This window comes from Micromesistius poutassou, assembly GCF_964030765.1.
Source record: "Micromesistius poutassou genome assembly, chromosome: 23".
Taxonomy (NCBI): Eukaryota; Metazoa; Chordata; class Actinopteri; order Gadiformes; family Gadidae; genus Micromesistius; species Micromesistius poutassou.
Window position 1 is genome coordinate 8,144,415 of NC_140293.1, and position 19,426 is coordinate 8,163,840.

The 19,426-nt window shown below is 45.9% G+C and overlaps 1 protein-coding gene across 1 annotated transcript; it reads right to left on the reverse strand.

Moving 5' to 3' along the window:
- Nucleotides 1–1,032: 1,032 nt before the first annotated feature.
- LOC311368768 (uncharacterized protein) lies at nt 1,033–19,302 on the reverse strand. Its single transcript, XM_084487547.1, is given in 17 exon segments — nt 1,033–2,448; nt 2,577–2,771; nt 2,775–2,834; nt 3,465–3,650; nt 5,320–5,388; nt 5,390–5,471; nt 5,664–5,765; nt 5,854–5,972; nt 6,127–6,140; nt 6,182–6,281; nt 9,399–11,514; nt 11,729–11,912; nt 12,089–12,298; nt 12,453–12,666; nt 12,761–14,161; nt 14,320–14,529; nt 19,263–19,302. Coding segments are annotated over 16 exon segments (5,355 nt in total). The 5' UTR covers nt 19,263–19,302; the 3' UTR covers nt 1,033–2,355.
- Nucleotides 19,303–19,426: the final 124 nt, after the last annotated feature.

Consider the following 19,426-nt stretch of genomic DNA (forward strand, 5'->3'; position numbering starts at 1 on the left):
AGAAGGGACTGCACGGCTGGGGGGAAAAAAAAAAAGAGAGGAAAGAGGGGGAAAGAGAGAGAAAGAAAAGGAGGAAAAAAGGAGGAGAACGTACACTATATCATTTTTTATCTACTCTCTTACCTTCTCAACATTGTTTACACACAGTTCTGCACTTATTGCAAGGTTTATCATTACTTAAATGTTCATGTCTCTTGCGGGATTCGAACCGATGCTGTGGCAATATCGGAAGTATACATGCAATGCATTTTGGGTAACATAGTCATTTTTTAACACAGGAACTCTTTTTCTATACAAATCACCAAAGTAATAAGCCTGTGATCATGCAATTATACACATGAATGCATTTAATATGATGACATGAATATAATACAATATTCAAATAATTAACTCAAAATGTCATATGCTACATTTAAAGTTACAACAGCATTAACAGTCTATAACTGTAAATGTAAATAACTCCCCCATCATGTTTCCCCTAACCTCAATTATTTGAGAGACTACATCTGTGCAGCACAAGTGAATAAAACAAATTCCAAATTGAGCAACAGAGTGTTGTGTGTTTTGTGAATAAATGTAAATGATTCTGGCTTTGGTTTTCACAATCACATTAAATGGATGACACTCACTGTCCTGTTATTCAAGAGGAAATTAAATAAAAACACAAAGGCTGTTCTTGGCTCAAATGAAATGATTCAACTTTATTGTAACAGGCAGACAACACAGAATATCCAGAACACAGAATATCCCCTCTCTACATCTCCCCTCTCACTTAAACAGGAGACACTAACCATGGAAGGTCTTGTAACACACACACACACTGGTTTATACACATAGTTTAGGAGGTCAGGAGTGCATTAAAGTATGTACATGCCCGTCCCTCCCCTCTCACTGAAACAGAAGTCACTGGCCACACACACACACACACACACACACACACACACACACACACTCACTCACTCACTCACTCACTCACTCACTCACTCACTCACTCACTCACTCACCCCACACACACACACACCAGGTCAACACCCAACTAGTGGACCAGGTGTGGGCGTAGCCAAAAAAAAAAAAACTTACCGGCCTGGGGCCTCATGTACAAAGCTTGCTTACGCACAAAAAAGCTGCGTAAGCAACTTCTCACACAAACGTTTGGATGTACAAAGACTGACTTGACATGAGAAAGTGCGGTTCTCCACGCAAACTAAATGCCTGGCTTACGCACATTTCTGCTGCATTTTGTCAGATAGATTTTGCACATAGAGGCAATGCAGCGCAAAAACATTAGGCCTACTCGATCATGAGTTATGACGTCAAATTGCAATATGAGGATAGTTCAAAGTGGATTTGAACGTCGGGATGTGTGATCTTTAATGCACTTCAATCATGTGTTATTGTTGTCGAGACGCATAATGTGACGCTGTTGTTGATATTAGGCTAAACGTAAACAGACCCATAAAATATATTGTCACTATTGGGGTTAAAAGGAAATTAAAAAGAAGCCCCAGCAATATTATTTTCAGTGATGACTTGTTTAGTAAACGTTACATATTTCAGGACCATGCATGACATCTGGGCTAATGTATCTCTCTTCATGCATTTGTCATCAGATTCTTGACTGCAATATTATTATTTGATGTTGCGTGGAGTAAGAACAAGCCATTGTTACTTAAAATCAATCTATCAATGAACCAGTCGGTCGATTTCGAATTATGTACATATTATTGACACCTTGGGTGTATGGGAACAACCGTCAGCATGCATGCATAAATGAGAATATAAAAGCATGCGCAAAATGTGGCAATAATCGATAGGTTGACAATGGCAGTGTTGGCCTTGTTAGAAGATGGTCGCATTTGAAATGAAGGGGTGTTCCACGACTATTATGATTTTTTGGCCAAAAAGCAGCCGATCCCAAATCACAGCTGCCACCCTTTGCTCAAATAGGGCGGGCTCCCCGACTCCGGCCCCGCTGCCCGTCTGACCCATGCTTCTCCGGTGGGCAGACACCTTTCTTTTTACGTCCACCTTGATGTCCGACCACTTTTTTTTAATGTAAGACACAGTTCGGCTTTCCGCCCCAACCTCATTGACCGACTTGGCAACGGTTTCCCACGCCAGTTTTTTGCGTTAGGTGCTGATTCCGGAGGAATCAGCGCACTACTGCAGCTCTACTGCAGCGCACTACTGCAGGTCTATTTATATGAATTTGCATATTAAATGAGGGAGGAGACTGGGTGGAGAGACAGGCTTGTGCATGTGCGCTCAATTTCATGTTAATTGGGATGTACAAAGAGAATCTGCGTGAAATCGTGCTTACGCAAGGATTGATACATCCAGATTTTTTTGTTTTAGTCAGAAATCCACCCAAGTCTTAGTACATGAGGCCCCTGGTGGGTCCGAGGCTTTGGTCAGGATCTGATCAGCTCTGTTTCTGCAGAGAGAAAGCTGTGGAAACATGAGGAGATCTCAGTGGATTTTTCCACGACAACAGATAGGGAGACAGACACAAGCAACACAGAGACAGACAGTCAAACAACAGAGAGAGAGACAAGTAATGGTGACTATAGGCCTACCCTCCAGTCATCCAGGGTCTGTCCTGACTCTGGACAGTACCACCGTCCCTTCAGCTGGGTGTGTCCAGTCCGCTTGCTTTTGTCCTGGCCACACCCCTTGCAGGTGTAGTGATATTTCTCCTTTGTCAGCCTCTTCCATGGTGGTTCCCCCCTTGCCATTAGCTCCTCATCCTCCTGGGCAGCTTTGTTCAGCCTCTAGGCATGTTGCCTTGGCTTGGCACCTGGAAGGCACTCTGGAGGAGCTTGCAATTGAGGAGCCTGAGGAAAAGGAGGAGCATGCTGTTATGTTATTTTTAATCCAGGAAAGGCCGCCGAGACAGGGTCGCTTTTAACTCACTTTATTTGGTTAAGGTTTTGGTCTATTGTCTATCGTCTATGAAACAAAAGGAGAGGCATGGTATATAACACGCGCGGAGCGTCTCTAAGCTTTATATCTAGGATACGCCGCCCAAGAGATTCTGGTTCTATGTTGGCGGGGTCCAAGTTAAATAGGCAGGTAGAGGTGGGCGTGTTCTGTGGCTTTAAAAGCCCGCCCCCTTCATCTATGTATGATCAGCTGCTGCCCCCTTGTGGCTATGCGCAAGTGTTACAGCTTATGTTATATGTACTCGGTACTGTGGCTATGGGAGAATATTATGGCTGAAATATGTTACAATGCGTAGATGGAAAGTGGGGAAATGGGGGAGCATACGGAATAGGAGGGGCATGGGTGAATGGAATGTGTGGATAGGGGGGAGCATACGGAAAAGGAGGAGCATGGGTAAATGGAAAGTGGGGAAATGGGGGAGCATATGAAAAAGGAGGAGCTTGCTGGAACAGAGCTGGCCCAAATTGTGGAGGGAACTGAGGAGGTGGAGGTGGCGGAGGGATGACAACAGGCTTGTTTGCCGCTAGAGTGCGCTGGCGGGGAAAAGCTTCCCCCTCGCGGTTTTCTGGCTCCTCAAACGTCATCTCTTCATGTGCATGTTGCACAGGGGCAGCCGGGAGAGTGTTGATTGGAGGGAGAGGCTCCTTGGCCAGGTACAGCTGAAGAACAGTGCCTTGCAGCAGCATGTTCCTCTCCTTCCTCTTGTCCTAAGCAGCCTACAAGACAAACATTCATTATTTTATATGTGTAAGCCCATCCTCCCTCCCTAAGGTTATAACATACAGTGTATTACATATTTTAACAAGCATGCAGGTGGAGGTTTTTCTTGAGGTTAAATATTTATATACTGTCTTGGCTGTATGGGGAAGGTAAATTAAATTAAAACTGCGCGCAGTGATGAACGGGACCTCGCGCCGGCTTGCAGCCGCCACTACGAGGTCCCGTTCATCACTGCGCGCAGTTTTAAAAAAAAATCGCGCCGGCTTGCGGCCGCGTCACGTGCCGTCGTAACATGTGTGCTGGCAAGATGTGCACATGTTAGGACCGCACGTGACGCAGCCGCAAGCCGGCACGAGGTCCCGTTCATCACTGCGCGCAGTTTTAAAAAAAATTCGCAAATTTATGTAATCTGTAGAAGCAGAGGTGCCCTGTGGTGTCCTACTGATTGTTTTGACATTAACATGTAAGACCACATTTAACTGAATTACATGTTGTAACAACTTTAACTAACATTATTAACCCTACATCAATGATCCGATAAATTCCCTAGGAGGAGTTAGTTGAAATACAAGGCGAAAAAGTGAAAGTATTCCATTCAAAATGGCCAACTTTGACAGCACGCCACGGCCACGCCCTTCAACGTACAATCACAAATAGCACGATTTTGGTTCAGCACCACTTCATGACTGTACTGACCAATTGTGGAGCAGATCCGATAAATTCCCTAGGAGGAGTTAGTTCAAATACAAGGCGACGGAATTCAAAAATGGCCAACTTTGACGGCATGCCACGGACACGCCCTTCAACGTACAGTCACAAATAGCACGATTTTGGTTCAGCACCACTTCATGACTGTACTGACCAATTTTGAAGCAGATCCGATAAATTCCCTAGGAGGAGTTCATTCAAATACAAGGCCAAAAAGTCAAAAAAATTCAAAATGGCCGCCGAGAGTGAAAATGAAAAAATTAAAATTTCCGACTTCCGGTGGGTTTTGGGGCATGGGTCCAAGAGGCTTTTCTGTAGGTATTGTGACCTTGTACGTGCCTACCGAGTTTCATACATATTGGTGAAACGTGACGTAGGGGCTGCATTTTAAAGTTCCTGTAGGGGGCGCTACAAACATGAGAACCAGGATTTTTGGTATGTGAGCTACAGGCAGCAGTCTACACGTGTCCAGTGAATTTCATATTCATAACTATTACGGTCTCCGCTGAGTGATTTACCCTCCTCTGGCGGCCATGTTGTTTTTTAAATCGACTTAATTTTAATTGAGCAGTTAGAACTTTGGTACCTAATGGCCATTGAGTTGGTCCCGCTCAAATCAAACATTGCGTCTATGAACTGTGGCTATTTTAGTAACAGGCCACGCCCATTTCGAAGCCACGCCCCATTTGAAAAATTGTTGAATTAATCTTGTTCAGAATTTGATTCTGAACAACTTTTGTATTGGGGCCAACATCATAGGCGTCGAACTTGACGTTGATATGAGCAATTAACTATTTTCGAGGTTTAAACCACACCCCTTTTAGAACTCATTGGTGCTCTAAACTTTATTGTACAGACTAATCCTTAAGTCAGATTGAAGATAATGGGCCATATATGATATGTGCCAAGGGATTTTGGTCAAAGTCGAAAAACCTGGGATCCACTCACAATCGACTGAGGGATGGGCAGGGTTTTCCCCTTCATGTCATTGGGCCTGTTGCGTGACCTGCTCTGTTCCCTTGGCCAGTCTGAGGCAGACACACTCACTGACCCTGTGGTCTTCGGGGTCCTGGGCTGCTTGGCCGTGAGTCATGTATAGTCTGTGGGAGAGAAGTATGATATGATCTGGACTGTGAACAAGGATGTAAAGTCATGAAGAACCAAGTAACAATGTCAATAGGGATTGCAATAAAGTAATTTACACGTAATAAATACTTCTCACAGTGACATGTGCTGTCTCTTAATCAATGATTTGTATTGAACCAAAATGATAGCAAATTGTGGTCAAGCACCTCTCTGCCGCCTGCTGTCCAGGAGCAGAGCCACTCGGCTTCCTCGATGCTCTCCACGGTCCTCCTGATGCCCATGCTTTCTTCCTAGCCTTCTGGGTGTAGCTAAACGGTGAAAGAGACATACATATTCTTCATTCATTCCATGGATGTATGTTTAATTCTGGTGTACAAAATAATTACTATTTTGTACCTTGAAGGCTTCTTGTCCATGGCATGGAGAGCTGTGTACAGGTGGACTATGTCTAGGTAGGCTGACAGGGCATCAACTGCATCCCATCCCACAACGCCCCTTGAGTAACATTGGCTGGTCTGTGCAAGTGAGAAAAAGAAAAACCAAGCAAATAAATGTACACTCTTGTTTCTAATATGTGAGAAATGCTGATTTTACATTCATTTATGTTATTAAAATGTAACCACATTTACTTCAGTTAAATATTGTGTTTTTGAGTAAGGTGTTGTTGACCTGTGTGACGAGGGGTCGGGTTCAGCGTCACCCTCCACAGCACTTGGAGGATCACCAGCCGACTGGCAGACAATGTCAGGCATGCTGATGGTGTCATCTAGCTCATCCTCCTCCTCAATCACCTGCGAGGGGACTTCAGGGACATGCACCTGCACCTGCAAGGGGATTTCAGAGACCTGTAACCACACACTGCATGAAAAGCGGGATTCCTGTCAAAAAGCAGCACCGGAAATTGTCACAGAAGTTCAGGTTTCGTCCCCCATGACCCCCCTCCCCCTAATTGTAGGGGAAGCTTTAACATGTAAATGCAGATTCTGTGAGCTATACACATGCAAATGAGCTATACAAAGGTATTAACTTCATTTTAAGAAAATCTCTGGTATAAATAGATTAGGCTCAGTATAGCCTAATTATACCCTTAAATTTTAACTTGAATTGATTTATTTAATGAAAGTATGCTAGATTAATTACTGAATACACTACAGTTCATAAGTTTAAGTCACCTGCTCATTTCAGCATTAAACTCCATTATAACCAGCTTCATGAAATAACAATCTTGAATGCTCTATGAACATCAGGGGTCAGCAACCTTTTCAACATGTAGTGCTAGTTGGACATTTTTTCATTAATGAGTGTGCCTTAAGGAACAATATATTAAATATTAAGCTGAATTATGACACAGCGACCAAAAACATTTCCAGAAGACCTGGAATTGTATTATACCATATAGTCCACAATCATGCATCAACATTTTAAAGTTTTTTGTTGTTGTTATATTTGCAACATGGGCTTACAAATTATAATTACATATATCCCATCTTAAAATACTGCTTTCAGAAACTCAAAAACATATTTGCACTGTGAGAAATGTAAAATGTAAATTACATTATATGAGAATGATGGAAACATCCACATCAATATCTTTAAGATATGTACAGCTTTGCAAAAAAACATGGGAAGGCCATGCATACAGGCCACTTGCAACAATCTTTTAAATATTTTCTTCTCTATTACTCACAACATAGGTTTAAAAACGATTAATTGATCCCAATTCAGAACACTGCTTTCAGTAACTCATTTAAACATATTTGCACTGGGAGGAAATGCCCAAAACTGAATAAAGTGCAAAACAAATCGGTAGTAATGATTACGCTGCCGCATTGTAGCAGTGAAAAAAAAAAATATATATATTTTGTTTTTGCAAGTGTGCCAATGATTATGCGTCCACGTGCCAGTGGTGACACGCGTGCCTAGGGTTGCCGACCCCTGATGAACATTATGAATGCACAGAAATCAGTCAAGATGTGCTCAACAACTATGGGAACATTTTAGTGTTCCATGCAAACCATTTCCAATGTCTAATTAAAAAGTGATTGAGAGAATCCCAAGTGTGCAAAATTCTGTGTGAACACAATAAAAGTTGGCAGTTTTAAAGAGCCTAAAATATAAACCACAATGCTTAGTTTACTCTTTCATGGTTTAGCACACAACTAAGTGTGATTATAAGCTTTGTTTGAGAAATGTTTACATTTTTAGACATTTTAAAGAATTCAACTTCTGTAATGATGACTGCATATTGCACACTTGGTATTCATTCTCTAAAATCACCTTGAATTAGACAATCAAAGCCAAACACTCTCGAATCCATCCCATATGTGTTCAGCACATCTTGACTTATATTTGTACAATAATAATGACCGTAGAGCATTCCAGTTGATTATTTCATGAAGCTGATATATAATGGATGCAGAAATGAACCGGTGACCCCAAACTTTTGGACGGTAGTGTATGTCATTAGCAATGGCCAATGTTATGTAAAAAAGACACACAAAACAATTCATGTCAACAATTAGTTTTAATCAGGCTTTGCCACAAAGGTCCCTTTGTCCAATCACGTGCGAGGACATGGCCAAGAGTACTTTTAAAACGAGTTCTTGTACTCTCACGTTTCATGTGGTTTTGACTTTTGATCTCTAGCTGCTACTATGACTAGTCGCCGTCATTTTTACGGATTATCTCCTGGAACTCCTCAGCATGCGAACCCGCGACGCGAACCCTTAGTTCTACCGCCAGTCCGCAGAACACAGAGAAGCGGCTGTTGAACGCAATCTCAGGCCTGTCTCGGCAGCTCAATGACGGCTTTCAACAGATGTCTGCTGAATTAAAAATAATGCAATCAAGGATGCGGTCCATGGAGGATCGGATGGCAGCATTTTGGAGAAAAGGGTCTGTACGGAAGACTCCAGCACTACCGCTAACTCTAAGAAGAGAAGGCGGGTACACAGTCCAAAGATTGCGGTAAGATTATGTTCAGTGATTGCTAGCTACCTAGCTAGCTCTGCTAAAAGTAGCCTTAAAGTAAAGCGTTTTTTAATTAGCCTGCCTGTTGTGATAAACGATTCTGAACCCAAGAGCAGACAGAGACGGTGTTGAATTGATGCAAGAGGGTTTATTGAATGAGGTGGAGGAGCAGGTAGAGGACGCGGAAGCCGGGGGGAGGGTGAAGCAGGCGAGCTGGAGTGCGTGATCCGGATAACTGCAGGCAGAGGGAAACAGAGTTAGGCTGTGGTCAAAGGCAACAAGAGGCGAGAGTTCGGTAGCGAGGTAACAAGGTAACACTGGAGCCAGGCACGTATCATTACCACTGTAGAGCGAAGTACGATCTGGCACCGACAGCAGGGAATCCAAGGGTTTATGAAGGGGAGTTGATTGGAGATGACGACCAGGTGAGCATGATTGCAGATGACGGCCAGGTGTGAAGAGAGACAGACAGAGGGAGTGGCAAACCCAGGAGGGGGAAAACACAGCACACTGCTGTGACCACAACAGTACCCTCCCCTCAATGGACGCCTCAAGGCGGCCTAGGCCTCTCTGGGTGAGCCAGATGAAAATCCCGGATGAGGGAGGGGTCGAGGATGAGGCCCCGCGAAATCCAGCTCCTTTCCTCTGGTCCATAACCCTCCCAATCCACGAGGTACTGATACCCCCTGCCCCGACGACGAATGTCCAGCAACTGCCGGACGGTGTAAGCTGGGTGGTTGTCAATCAAACGGGGAGGGGGGGGGGGGAACGTCCGGGGGGGAGAGGGGGCTGATGGAGACTGGCTTTAAACGAGAGACATGGAAAGTGGGGTGGACGTGCATGGCTGGAGGCAGCTTGAGAGTGACCGCTGAGGGATTGATGACAGAAACAATAGGGAAAGGGCCAACAAAACGAGGGGTTAACTTCTTGGAGCCAGTTTGTAAGGGGAGATCCCTAGAGGACAACCACACCTGTTGACCCACCCGGTAGGCAGGAGCGGGAGCCCGGTGGCGGTCAGCAATGCGCCGGTTCTGCTCTGTGGAGCGCAGCAGAGCGGTGCGTGCGTCCTTCCACGCCCTGCGGCAACGGCGGAGATGGTGCTGGACAGAGGGGACGGAGATGTAATCCTCCTGAGCAGGAAACAAGGGTGGCTGGTATCCCAGGGAGCATTCAAACGGGGACATGCCGGTGGCAGCACAGGACATGGAATTGTGGGCATACTCGATCCAAGAGAGATGGTCGCTCCAAGCCGAGGGGTTGCGCGCAGCCACACAACGCAGCGCGGTTCCGAGGTCCTGATTGGCTCTCTCAGCCTGCCCGTTAGTCTGCGGCTGGTACCCTGATGACAGGCTGACAGAGGCCCCCAGTGCACGGCAGAAGGCCTTCCACACTTGGGAAATGAACTGGGGACCACGGTCGGAGACGAGGTCAGCGGGGATCCCGTGGAGGCGAACGACATGCTGCACAAGCAGCTGGGCAGTCTCTGTGGCAGTGGGGAGCTTAGGAAGGGCAATGAAGTGGACCGCCTTCGAGAACCTGTCCACAACAGTGAGTATAACTGTGTGGCCCTTAGAGGGAGGAAGACCAGTCACAAAATCAAGGCCAATGTGAGACCAGGGCCGACCAGGAACAGGAAGGGGGCGTAACAGACCAGCAGGAGGTTGATGGGAGGACTTGGCCCGAGCACACACCGTGCAGGCAAGCACGAATGCCCGGGTGTCAGCGTCCATCGCTGGCCACCAAAAGTGCCTCTTCAGGAGGGACAGGGTGCGGCCCACACCAGGGTGACAGGCAAAGCGCGATGTGTGGCCCCACACCAGGACTTGAGAGCGGACCGAACTGGGGACAAAGAGACGGTTAGGAGGGCCGTTGCCCGGATCTGGTTCGGTGACTTGGGCCTTTCGGATGAGGGACTCTATCTCCCAGGTGACAGCAGCAACCTTGAGGCAGGAAGGAGAGAGGATAGTGTCAGGGGAGGCCGGTGTGTTCATGGCGTTAAACTGACGGGAGAGGGCGTCAGGTTTGACGTTACGGGATCCGGGACGGTAGGTGAGGGAGAAATTAAACCGCCCAAAAAACAGGGACCACCGGGCTTGGCGGGAATTCAAGCGTTTAGCTGTCTGGATGTAAGACAAATTCTTGTGGTCGGTCCACACCACGAACGGCTGTTCTGCCCCCTCAAGCCAGTGCCGCCATTCCTCCAACGCCAGTTTAACCGCCAGCAGCTCCCGGTTACCAACATCATAGTTGCGCTCCGCAGGTACCAGCCGGCGAGAGAAAAAGGCGCAGGGGTGAATCTTCTCATCAGAAGCAGAGCGCTGGGACAGGACCGCCCCCACCCCCGTGTCAGACGCATCGACCTCCACGATGAACTGCCTGGAGGGGTCAGGTTGGATAAGGATGGGGGCAGACGAGAAAAGTCTTTTAAGACCAGAGAAGGCAGTCTCCGCCTCAGGCGTCCAGGCAAATGGGTGGGCAGGAGAGGTGAGACGGGTGAGAGGTGCTGCAACCCTGCTGTAATCACGGATGAACCTCCGGTAGAAATTGGCAAACCCCAGGAACTGCTGCAGTTTCTTGCGGGAATCGGGAATGGGCCAGTCTGTCACTGCACTGACCTTCTCGGGACAGGTCCTCACTTGCCCGCTCTCGATGATGAACCCAAGGAAGGATACAGAGGTGACACTGAACTCACACTTCTCGGCCTTCACATATAGTTTGTTCTCCAACAGCCGCTGAAGAACTTGCCTGACATGCTGGAAGTGTTCCTCCTGGTTGCGAGAAAAAATAAGGATGTCGTCTAAATAGACAAAAACTGAGCGGTTGAGAAAATCCCGGAGGACATCGTTTACCAGGTTCTGGAACACGGCAGGGGCATTAGTGAGGCCGAAGGGCATGACCAGGTACTCAAAGTGGCCGAGGGGGGTGTTAAAGGCAGTCTTCCACTCATCGCCTTCCCGGATACGCACCAGGTGGTAGGCATTGCGTAGATCCAACTTAGAGAAGACTGTAGCACCCTGCAGCGGCTCAAATGCGGAACTGATAAGGGGCAAGGCATACTTGTTCTTGACTGTAATGTTATTGAGTCCCCTGAAATCAATACATGGACGAAGAGACTTGTCCTTCTTGGCAACAAAAAAAAATCCTGCACCAACAGGAGAAGAGGAGGGTCTCATGAGGCCAGCCGAAAGAGAATCCTTAATATACTTCTCCATGGCCTCCCTCTCAGGACGGGACAAGTTATACAGGCGACTACTGGGCAAAGGGGCGCCGGGGAGGAGATCAATGGCACAGTCATAGGGGCGATGGGGAGGCAGGGACATTTATCATGTCAGATGGGAATGTCAGATGGGACATCAAGCGAACATCAAAGCTTCTTAGGGTTGAGGCCCCCTCCACGTCTACTGCCTCCTTGGCCCGGCCCATGTTCCACCTCGATATCCCCTCCAGCATATACATTTGCATATGCACAGCATTGCACCGCCAGCCTAAGAAACAAAATACTCTGTTCAGTCAACCATTATTGTAAAGTGAACACATATGAATACCCAACAGTGGTAATTGTGTTATTTTGAATAATTGAACAACACATTCTCTGTCATAACAGAAAATAACATTTTAAAAAGACATACAATACAGTAAGTATGCCTAGATGTGAATGTACCTGGAATGAATGCACACTGGTGTCGGTGGAAACTCTCCAGGGAGGAGGACCCCCTACCACACCTGAGGACATCCAACTCCTTGCCGCCCTTCCGGAGTGTCCCCACCTTCATGTACAGCAATACACCTGCAGGGTCTTGGAGGCACTCCAGGTGCTTCTGCTGCTTCTCCCAGACGTGGCGCATGCTGTCATGGTTCACCAGATGCAGCCCTGTGGTGTTCGTCAGGTCCCACGGATTCCAGGAGCGGTATTAAATAAATACATTTAATACAAATGGTTCTAACACTGTGTGTGTGTGTGTGTGTGTGTGCGCGTGCGTGCGTGCGTGCGTGTGAGCGAGAGAGAGAGAGCAATTTTCACCCACCTGACTGGTTGCAACAGTCCCGGTCGACATAGATCACCTCAGGTTCAGCTTGGCCAGCGTTCTGGTATAGAGTGACTATGCCTTGGCACAGATCCTCCAATCCTGCACCTTCACCCGTTATCAAAATCGAATTTAACACCTGGCCAAACTCATTACCGATGTTGGTCATCCAAGCAGCACTGTCCCTGATCATGCCAGCCAGCTTCTTGGTGATCTTTAAAACACAACACAAGCACTAAGAAGTAAACCAATTTCCTGTAATTATACATGTTATATTTTACATACTTTTTTACTGTTGAAACCCTTACCTTCTTTGTTGAATCCATCTTGAGAATTCTGCCATAGGTGGATGTGATCACCCCCTTCATCTCATCCACATGGCTGAGGATGTCGTTGGAGTGGACTGTCTCAAACCATTGGGCGAGTGGGGGCCTGAAGGGTGGTGGAGAAGGATAGACAGCTGCAGAGGGGACGAAGGTAGCCATCTTCATGTGGTGCTCACAATCCGACAGGTAGCGGATGGTCTGCCACGCCCACTCCTCGCTGTGAGCTTCCTCTATCGCAGACTGCATATAGGAGGAACTGTTCCCGTTGGTCCTTGGTTTCAGGATAGTCATGCATCTCCTGTCTAGAGCCAGCTGTGTCGTAAGGACAGCGGGGAACAGGCTCCTGTGTGCCACATCCACCTGCGAAAGAATTTCCTGGCTCCACGGGCAGACCGGCTGTGCGCACTTGATGCAACGTGGATAGTCCCCTCCCACTAGGTAATAGCAGCTATCCACGTCGATCACCTCCCTGACCTTTCGGTATATCCCGGAGCTGTTCATCCTCAACGAACACTGTGGGCATTTCAAAGAAATCCCCCACGTTCTCATTGGTGCCCAGATGAACAACCTCTGCCGGGAGTACCACCCAGGCTCAGGAGGAGATGGTTTGGGCATCAGTGGGGGGTAAAACCAGCAGGCGTGGAGTTTTTGCCTCAGCTGGCCTGTAGGCTCATAGAGGCATTTGGCAACCCACACCTGATCGGCTTCATGGATTACCTTCTGAAACTGCTCCGGAAGAAACCCTTTCCAATTGATTGGAGTAGCAGTGTGGTGTTGCAGTGAAGTGGAGTGAAAAGGATGGACCGGAGATGGCGTTGATGGAAGATCTGATGAAAAACTGGTTAAAGGACGGACCAGAGATGGTGTTGTCTTCTTTGGTGTTACTTTTGTGGTGGCAGTGCTTTTGTTGTACTTTTGCGGTGATGGCATAATGATTGCGGCATAGTGAACCTGTTGTATATGGTTCAGAAGACCAACAGTACCTTGCACCTTGGCCCCACAGGTGTCACAGGTCTCCTCTGCATGGTGGTTAGACAGGTGCTCTGAAAAATGTCCTGCCTCCACAAGCTGGTTGCACCCATAGCACTGCACTTCCTGTCCTGCCACTGATGCCCCTGCCTCCATGACTCCACTCCCTGCCTCTGTGTAGGATCGGACTCCCCCTGCATCCGTGTCTCCTCTCCTTGTCTCCGTGTCTCCTCTCCCTGCCTCTGTGTGGGATCGGACTCCCCCTGCATCCGTGTCTCCTCTCCTTGTCTCCGTGTCTCCTCTCCCTGCCTCCATGTCTCCTCTCCTTACCTCCGAGCTGACTTGGACTCGCCCTGCCTCCATCTCAACTACTCCTGCCTCACTGGACCCAGCTCCTGATGACAGATCTGCTGGCTGGGGGGGGGGGGTACAGACAATTTACAAAAAGACAGCAAACAGGCATCAACATCAGGCATTACTGCAAAATCACTGAAGCCCACCAGAGGAAAAAGCAAACCTGTAAATAACTCACTTACCTTGTGGAATCCACAGGGGAAAATAATTTCACCTACCTTGTGGAACCCACAGGAGCACTGAAGGCTTCTCCCGAACAGATCCTTAGTAGCACTATGGCTCTGCAGGGGGCAAGCATCGATTTTCTCCAAGGCCTTTTTCCATTTCTTGGCCCCATGCCGTTTGCCAGTTGAGAAATGGAATTGGCCCTGGGCATATTTTATGCAGATGTCCCTCCAGTAACTGTCTGGCTTTCCTGTCTTAGTCATCTGCGAACATTAAATATAAAACAGGTTAATGTTGAGCTAGGCTATGTGTGTGTAGACAGACAGACAGACAGACAGAGTGGAGGAAATTATTATAATATATGTGTGTGTGTGTGTGTGTAAGTATTTATGTAGGTAGGTAGGTATGTTTTGCAGTACTGTTTTATTATTGTTAATAATTAAACTTGGCACAAGCATGTCATACATCTGGACACATCTGACATATACATCTGGACACATCTGTTTGCTCTGCCCCAACACATAACCAGGCTCCACTACCGGAGGGGACGAACAAAGCGCTAGAAGCAGCACAGCAGTCAGAAGCTCCGTTAGCAAAGTGGCCACGTAACAAGAAAGTTGAAATACAATGTTGAATATCATCATGCTGGCGGGACGAGAAATGAAATCGTTTACTGTTTTGTTTTTTATGGTGTTGCTTTTATGAGTATTAATCAAGTTTCCAAACCTTTTTCCTGAGTCAGTGTTGATGCGGTGAAAAAAATGGCTGCCACTCTAAAGCGATAACCGCGCCTCCTCGGTCACGTGACCTACACTGTTCGGAAACAGTGTTCGGACCTCGTTCAGACCTCGTTTGAAACTCGATAGGAATGTGTTCGGACCTGATTAGGAGCTGGTTCGGACCTCGTTCAGAATTGTTCGGACATTTTGCAATGTGTTAGGACCTCGGAGGCAGTCCAGAAACTGTAACCCAGGCTTCAATAATCTTTAGATTTTCCCACATTAAAAATATATTTTACGTTTCCATTAAAAGTACTTGTACCTGGGGAGCCCCGGTGGTGCACTGCGCTAAGGCGCATACCATATGGGCACAGTCCTAATCACAGAGACCCAAGATAGTATCCGGCCTGGGTTATTTACTGCATGTCCTCCCCTCTGTCTTCCACACTTTCCTCTATATCTCTCTCTATAATAAAGCTAAAAAAAATCTAAAAAGTACCTGTACCATCTACAGGGAATTTAAAGCCACAAGCTATGCTTAATGAGGGTACTGCTTTTTATCTCATAAGATGTCATACAGAAAGGGGAATTAGCTCAAATGGTAGAGCGCTTGCTTAGCATGTGAGAGGTAGCGGGATCGATGCCCGCATTCTCCAAAGTCATTTGATTTTCACATTTCAATGACTGTCACAGTAATCAGAATTGAACTGGAGTTTGTTGGAGAGCACATGGTTCATTAGCCAAAACCTCTGCAGCTGAGAGGTTCAACAAAATAAGACACATCATTCTGTATTTAGACAGTGTCAATTAGTCAATTGCAATAAATACAAGTAACTACTTAAACGTCCAATTTGTAGGATCACAAGGATTCCGTTTTAAAATCGTTGTAAGGTATCAATAACTAAAGTGTCTATTCCCATCTCACTGTCTCTCCCCTCACATCATATGTAATGTGGTATTTGGACTTCCGGAGCACTAGGGGGCAGAAGGTTAACCCCGCCTTGGCCAGGGAAGTTCCCCTTATTATTGGTATGGCCCAATCAGTCCACCTGGGACTGATTGGCTTATTTCAGGGGAGTCTCATTTTGTGGCAGAGGGGGAAGGTGCTGGCTTGGCAAGAAGCCAGTATTAGAGGACATGGTATATGTGGCTGGTGGCTAGGCTGGTGGCAGTCGGTCATACAGTAGGACCCCTTCATTGTTGCTCGTTATTTTTATTTTTATCCTGACTTTTTGGCTCCAAAAGTTATAAAAATTGGCAGGCTTGTAGAACTCGTAAAGTTAGTAAAGGAATCAAAAGATGGGCCAGAATAACACATAGGTGGCGCTATAACATGGCCTTGAAGTTCAGGACTTCAACAGGCTGCCATTACCACTAGGAAGGTGCAATCTGCATGAAACCTGTTATACATGTACCATTTGACTTTCACATTGCAACCCATATGGTCAGACCATTGGGATATAGTGCAGTGACCACAACTTAACCAAACACCCACACATTAACTCCTTTGGTGCCGAAAGTGGGAAAAGCTGCAAACTTGGCACACATGTACCAGGTCACTGTGGGACTATAGGGTGATTAAATCATAGCAATAAGGCAAAAGACGGCAGAGATATGCATTTTAAAGTGAAATACATGCATATGTATACAGCGCTACAACATGTTTAAACAGCTCTAACATTGCATCCAAAACACGTAGGCTCAGCTATTGAATGTGGCTATTAAGAGGAGATTCCATAGTATACCCATGCCAAATCTGAAGACTATATCTGTAAAAACAACCAAAAAACATTTGTTTGAAGTTCTCCCTTCTGAACCATGGCCTCGCTACAATGCAGGCCGGGCCTTAAAGGGGAACACACGTTATTTCACAAACATCCGTTTGACAGTGGATTTTGACACAGTAGGCTTTAGAAACATGGTTGGTGATTGTTTTGATATGTTAACTGCCGGTAAACCAGTTTTTGTTATGTATGTATGTATTGTTTGGACTTCCGGAGCACTAGGGGGCAGAAGGTTAACCCAGCCTTGGCCAGGGAAGTTCCCCTTGTTATTGGTATGGCCCAATCAGTCCACCTGGGACTGATTGGCTTATTTAAGGGGAGTCTCATTTTGTGGCTGGGGGGCAAGGTGCTGGCTTGACGAGAGGCCAGTAATAGAGCACATGGTATATGTTGTTAGGCTATGCTGATTGCTGCAACCAGTTGTTTCTTTTTGGAACATTGCTTTATTTTTCTAACTACTGGATTTATTTTTGTTTATTTATTTTGTGACCTTGGTTTTGGAGTAAATAAAACTTGACCTTTTTGTCCTAACACCAGTGCCCTCGTTTTTGGCCCACACTCTCAAACCTGGCTGTCATCTTCAACTTTTCTTTGCCATCATCCAGCCACTCATGGGCCGCCTTTCACAGGTCATAATGTCGGTCGTACTGTCATACGGTCATACTGTTGGTCATACGTTCATGTGAGAATGTGAAAATCCCTTCTCACTGTCTCTCCCCTCACATATTTAATGTGATATTTGGACTTCTGGAGCACTAGGGGGCAGAAGGTTAACCCAGTCTTGGCCAGGGAAGTTCCCCTTGTTATTGGTATGGCCCAATCAGTCCACCTGGGACTGATTGGCTTATTTAAGGGGAGTCTCATTTTGTGGCTGGGGGGAAGGTGCTGGCTTGACGAGAGGCCAGTACTAGAGCACATGGTATATGTTGTTAGGCTAGGCTAGGCTATGCTGATTGCTGCTGATTGATACAACCAGTCATTTCTTTTTGGAACATTGCTTTATTGACTGGTCATACTGTCATACTGTCAGTCATACGCTCATACTGTCATTCATACAGTCATACTGTCTGTCATACGGTCATACAGTAGGACCCCTTCATTGTTGCTTGCAGGTGCAAGGTTTTTCTCTTGTGGGCAGCTGGCTCATTTGGATCGGTGCACGGTGTCTGACAACCCTTGTTGACATTGTCGACAGTGTGGCAGTAAAGGTACACTACCTTGTTCACCTGGGTTAATTGTATATTGTACAAATAAACCATGGATACTGAGAAAAAAGATTGCTGACCCATCAAGTTGAAGATGCACATAACAAAAACTAAAAAGATCTGTAGTAAGCAACATATTTTTTTTACAAATGGCCTTGTGTCCACAGGCTGTGTGTATGGCCACCCAGCCGGTAATGTCTACGGTTTAGGTTAAAACCAATCTCTCTCCATATTCCTACCGACAAGACTTATGTATTATTAGTAGTACAGCTATTGGTTGAGGCCTATGTTAGTGTGGCTTGAGTGTTTATATAACTTTGTGATGTATGCTACTTTGAGATAGTTGCGTATATGTGCAAAATAAGAATTCATTTCAAAGCTACTGTGTGCGAAACGTCTTTGGGTGGCACATAGCCTATATAAGGCAACAACAGTTTAATTTCTTCGGTCAGTTTAATTCTAGAGCAAACATTTTTGTACATCGTTGCAAATCTATCACAGGTGGATGTTAACCAAATGCTTCTGTACAGTTGGTCATGAAAAAGAATGACCAACAATAAAATACAATAGAATAAATATGAAACAAATGTATAAATAAAGATATGAATCTTACATTAAACGACAACTCATAACATGCAGTGATCAGCTTGCGAGGAATACCATCTTTTTGTTTTTATTACAGGGATGTATCAACAGTTGATCAGAGAGGTGCTCTGAGTGATCAGTGTGGGTTCTGTCGGGTGACCTCACCCTGAAGTGAAACAACAGTCGTTGCCAACAGGGGGAACATAGATGGACATAAAAGGTGGCAATCATCTACAAAAGAGAAAACGGCCGATAAAACCAGTTTCCTGTTCAGGACGGTATTGCCGACAATCTTTCAACAACCGTATCAGTCACTGATGCTTCAAAATAAATACCAACTTGGCAAAACAACAACAACGCCTTCCTCCTTTCTAAACTGCCTCAATTTTGTGGCACAGCTAGCGAATGAGGTTGGGGCCTCTGTATTAATACACGTATTTAAGTACAAGCCTCCAGGCTCTAAAATAATACAATAAAGGATAAATTAAAGGAATGATAAATAAAAAAAATAAAAACCTGAGGATTACTCTTCAGAATTCCTACTCACTCTCACCTTAAATTATACGGCAAAACATTTCAAAGCCCCCTTTAGAAAGGGTTTTTCAACAAAGCAGTAGTTTTTTTCTGGAGCAGATTGTCATGGACATTAGCTAGCTTAAAGAATAAAAGTGTTTAGTGTTTAGTACATGTCATCGTTACATACCTCATAAAGGGGAGGGATGCATTGGGATGGATTTGAGAAGAGGTCTGTGGCACAGAAAATACAGAATGACCGGAAGAAAAAGGAAATGGTATGGAACCCTATACAAAGTTATGTTGTAATAACACTCAAACACGTACCCTTAGTTATTCATGTTCCAATACCCA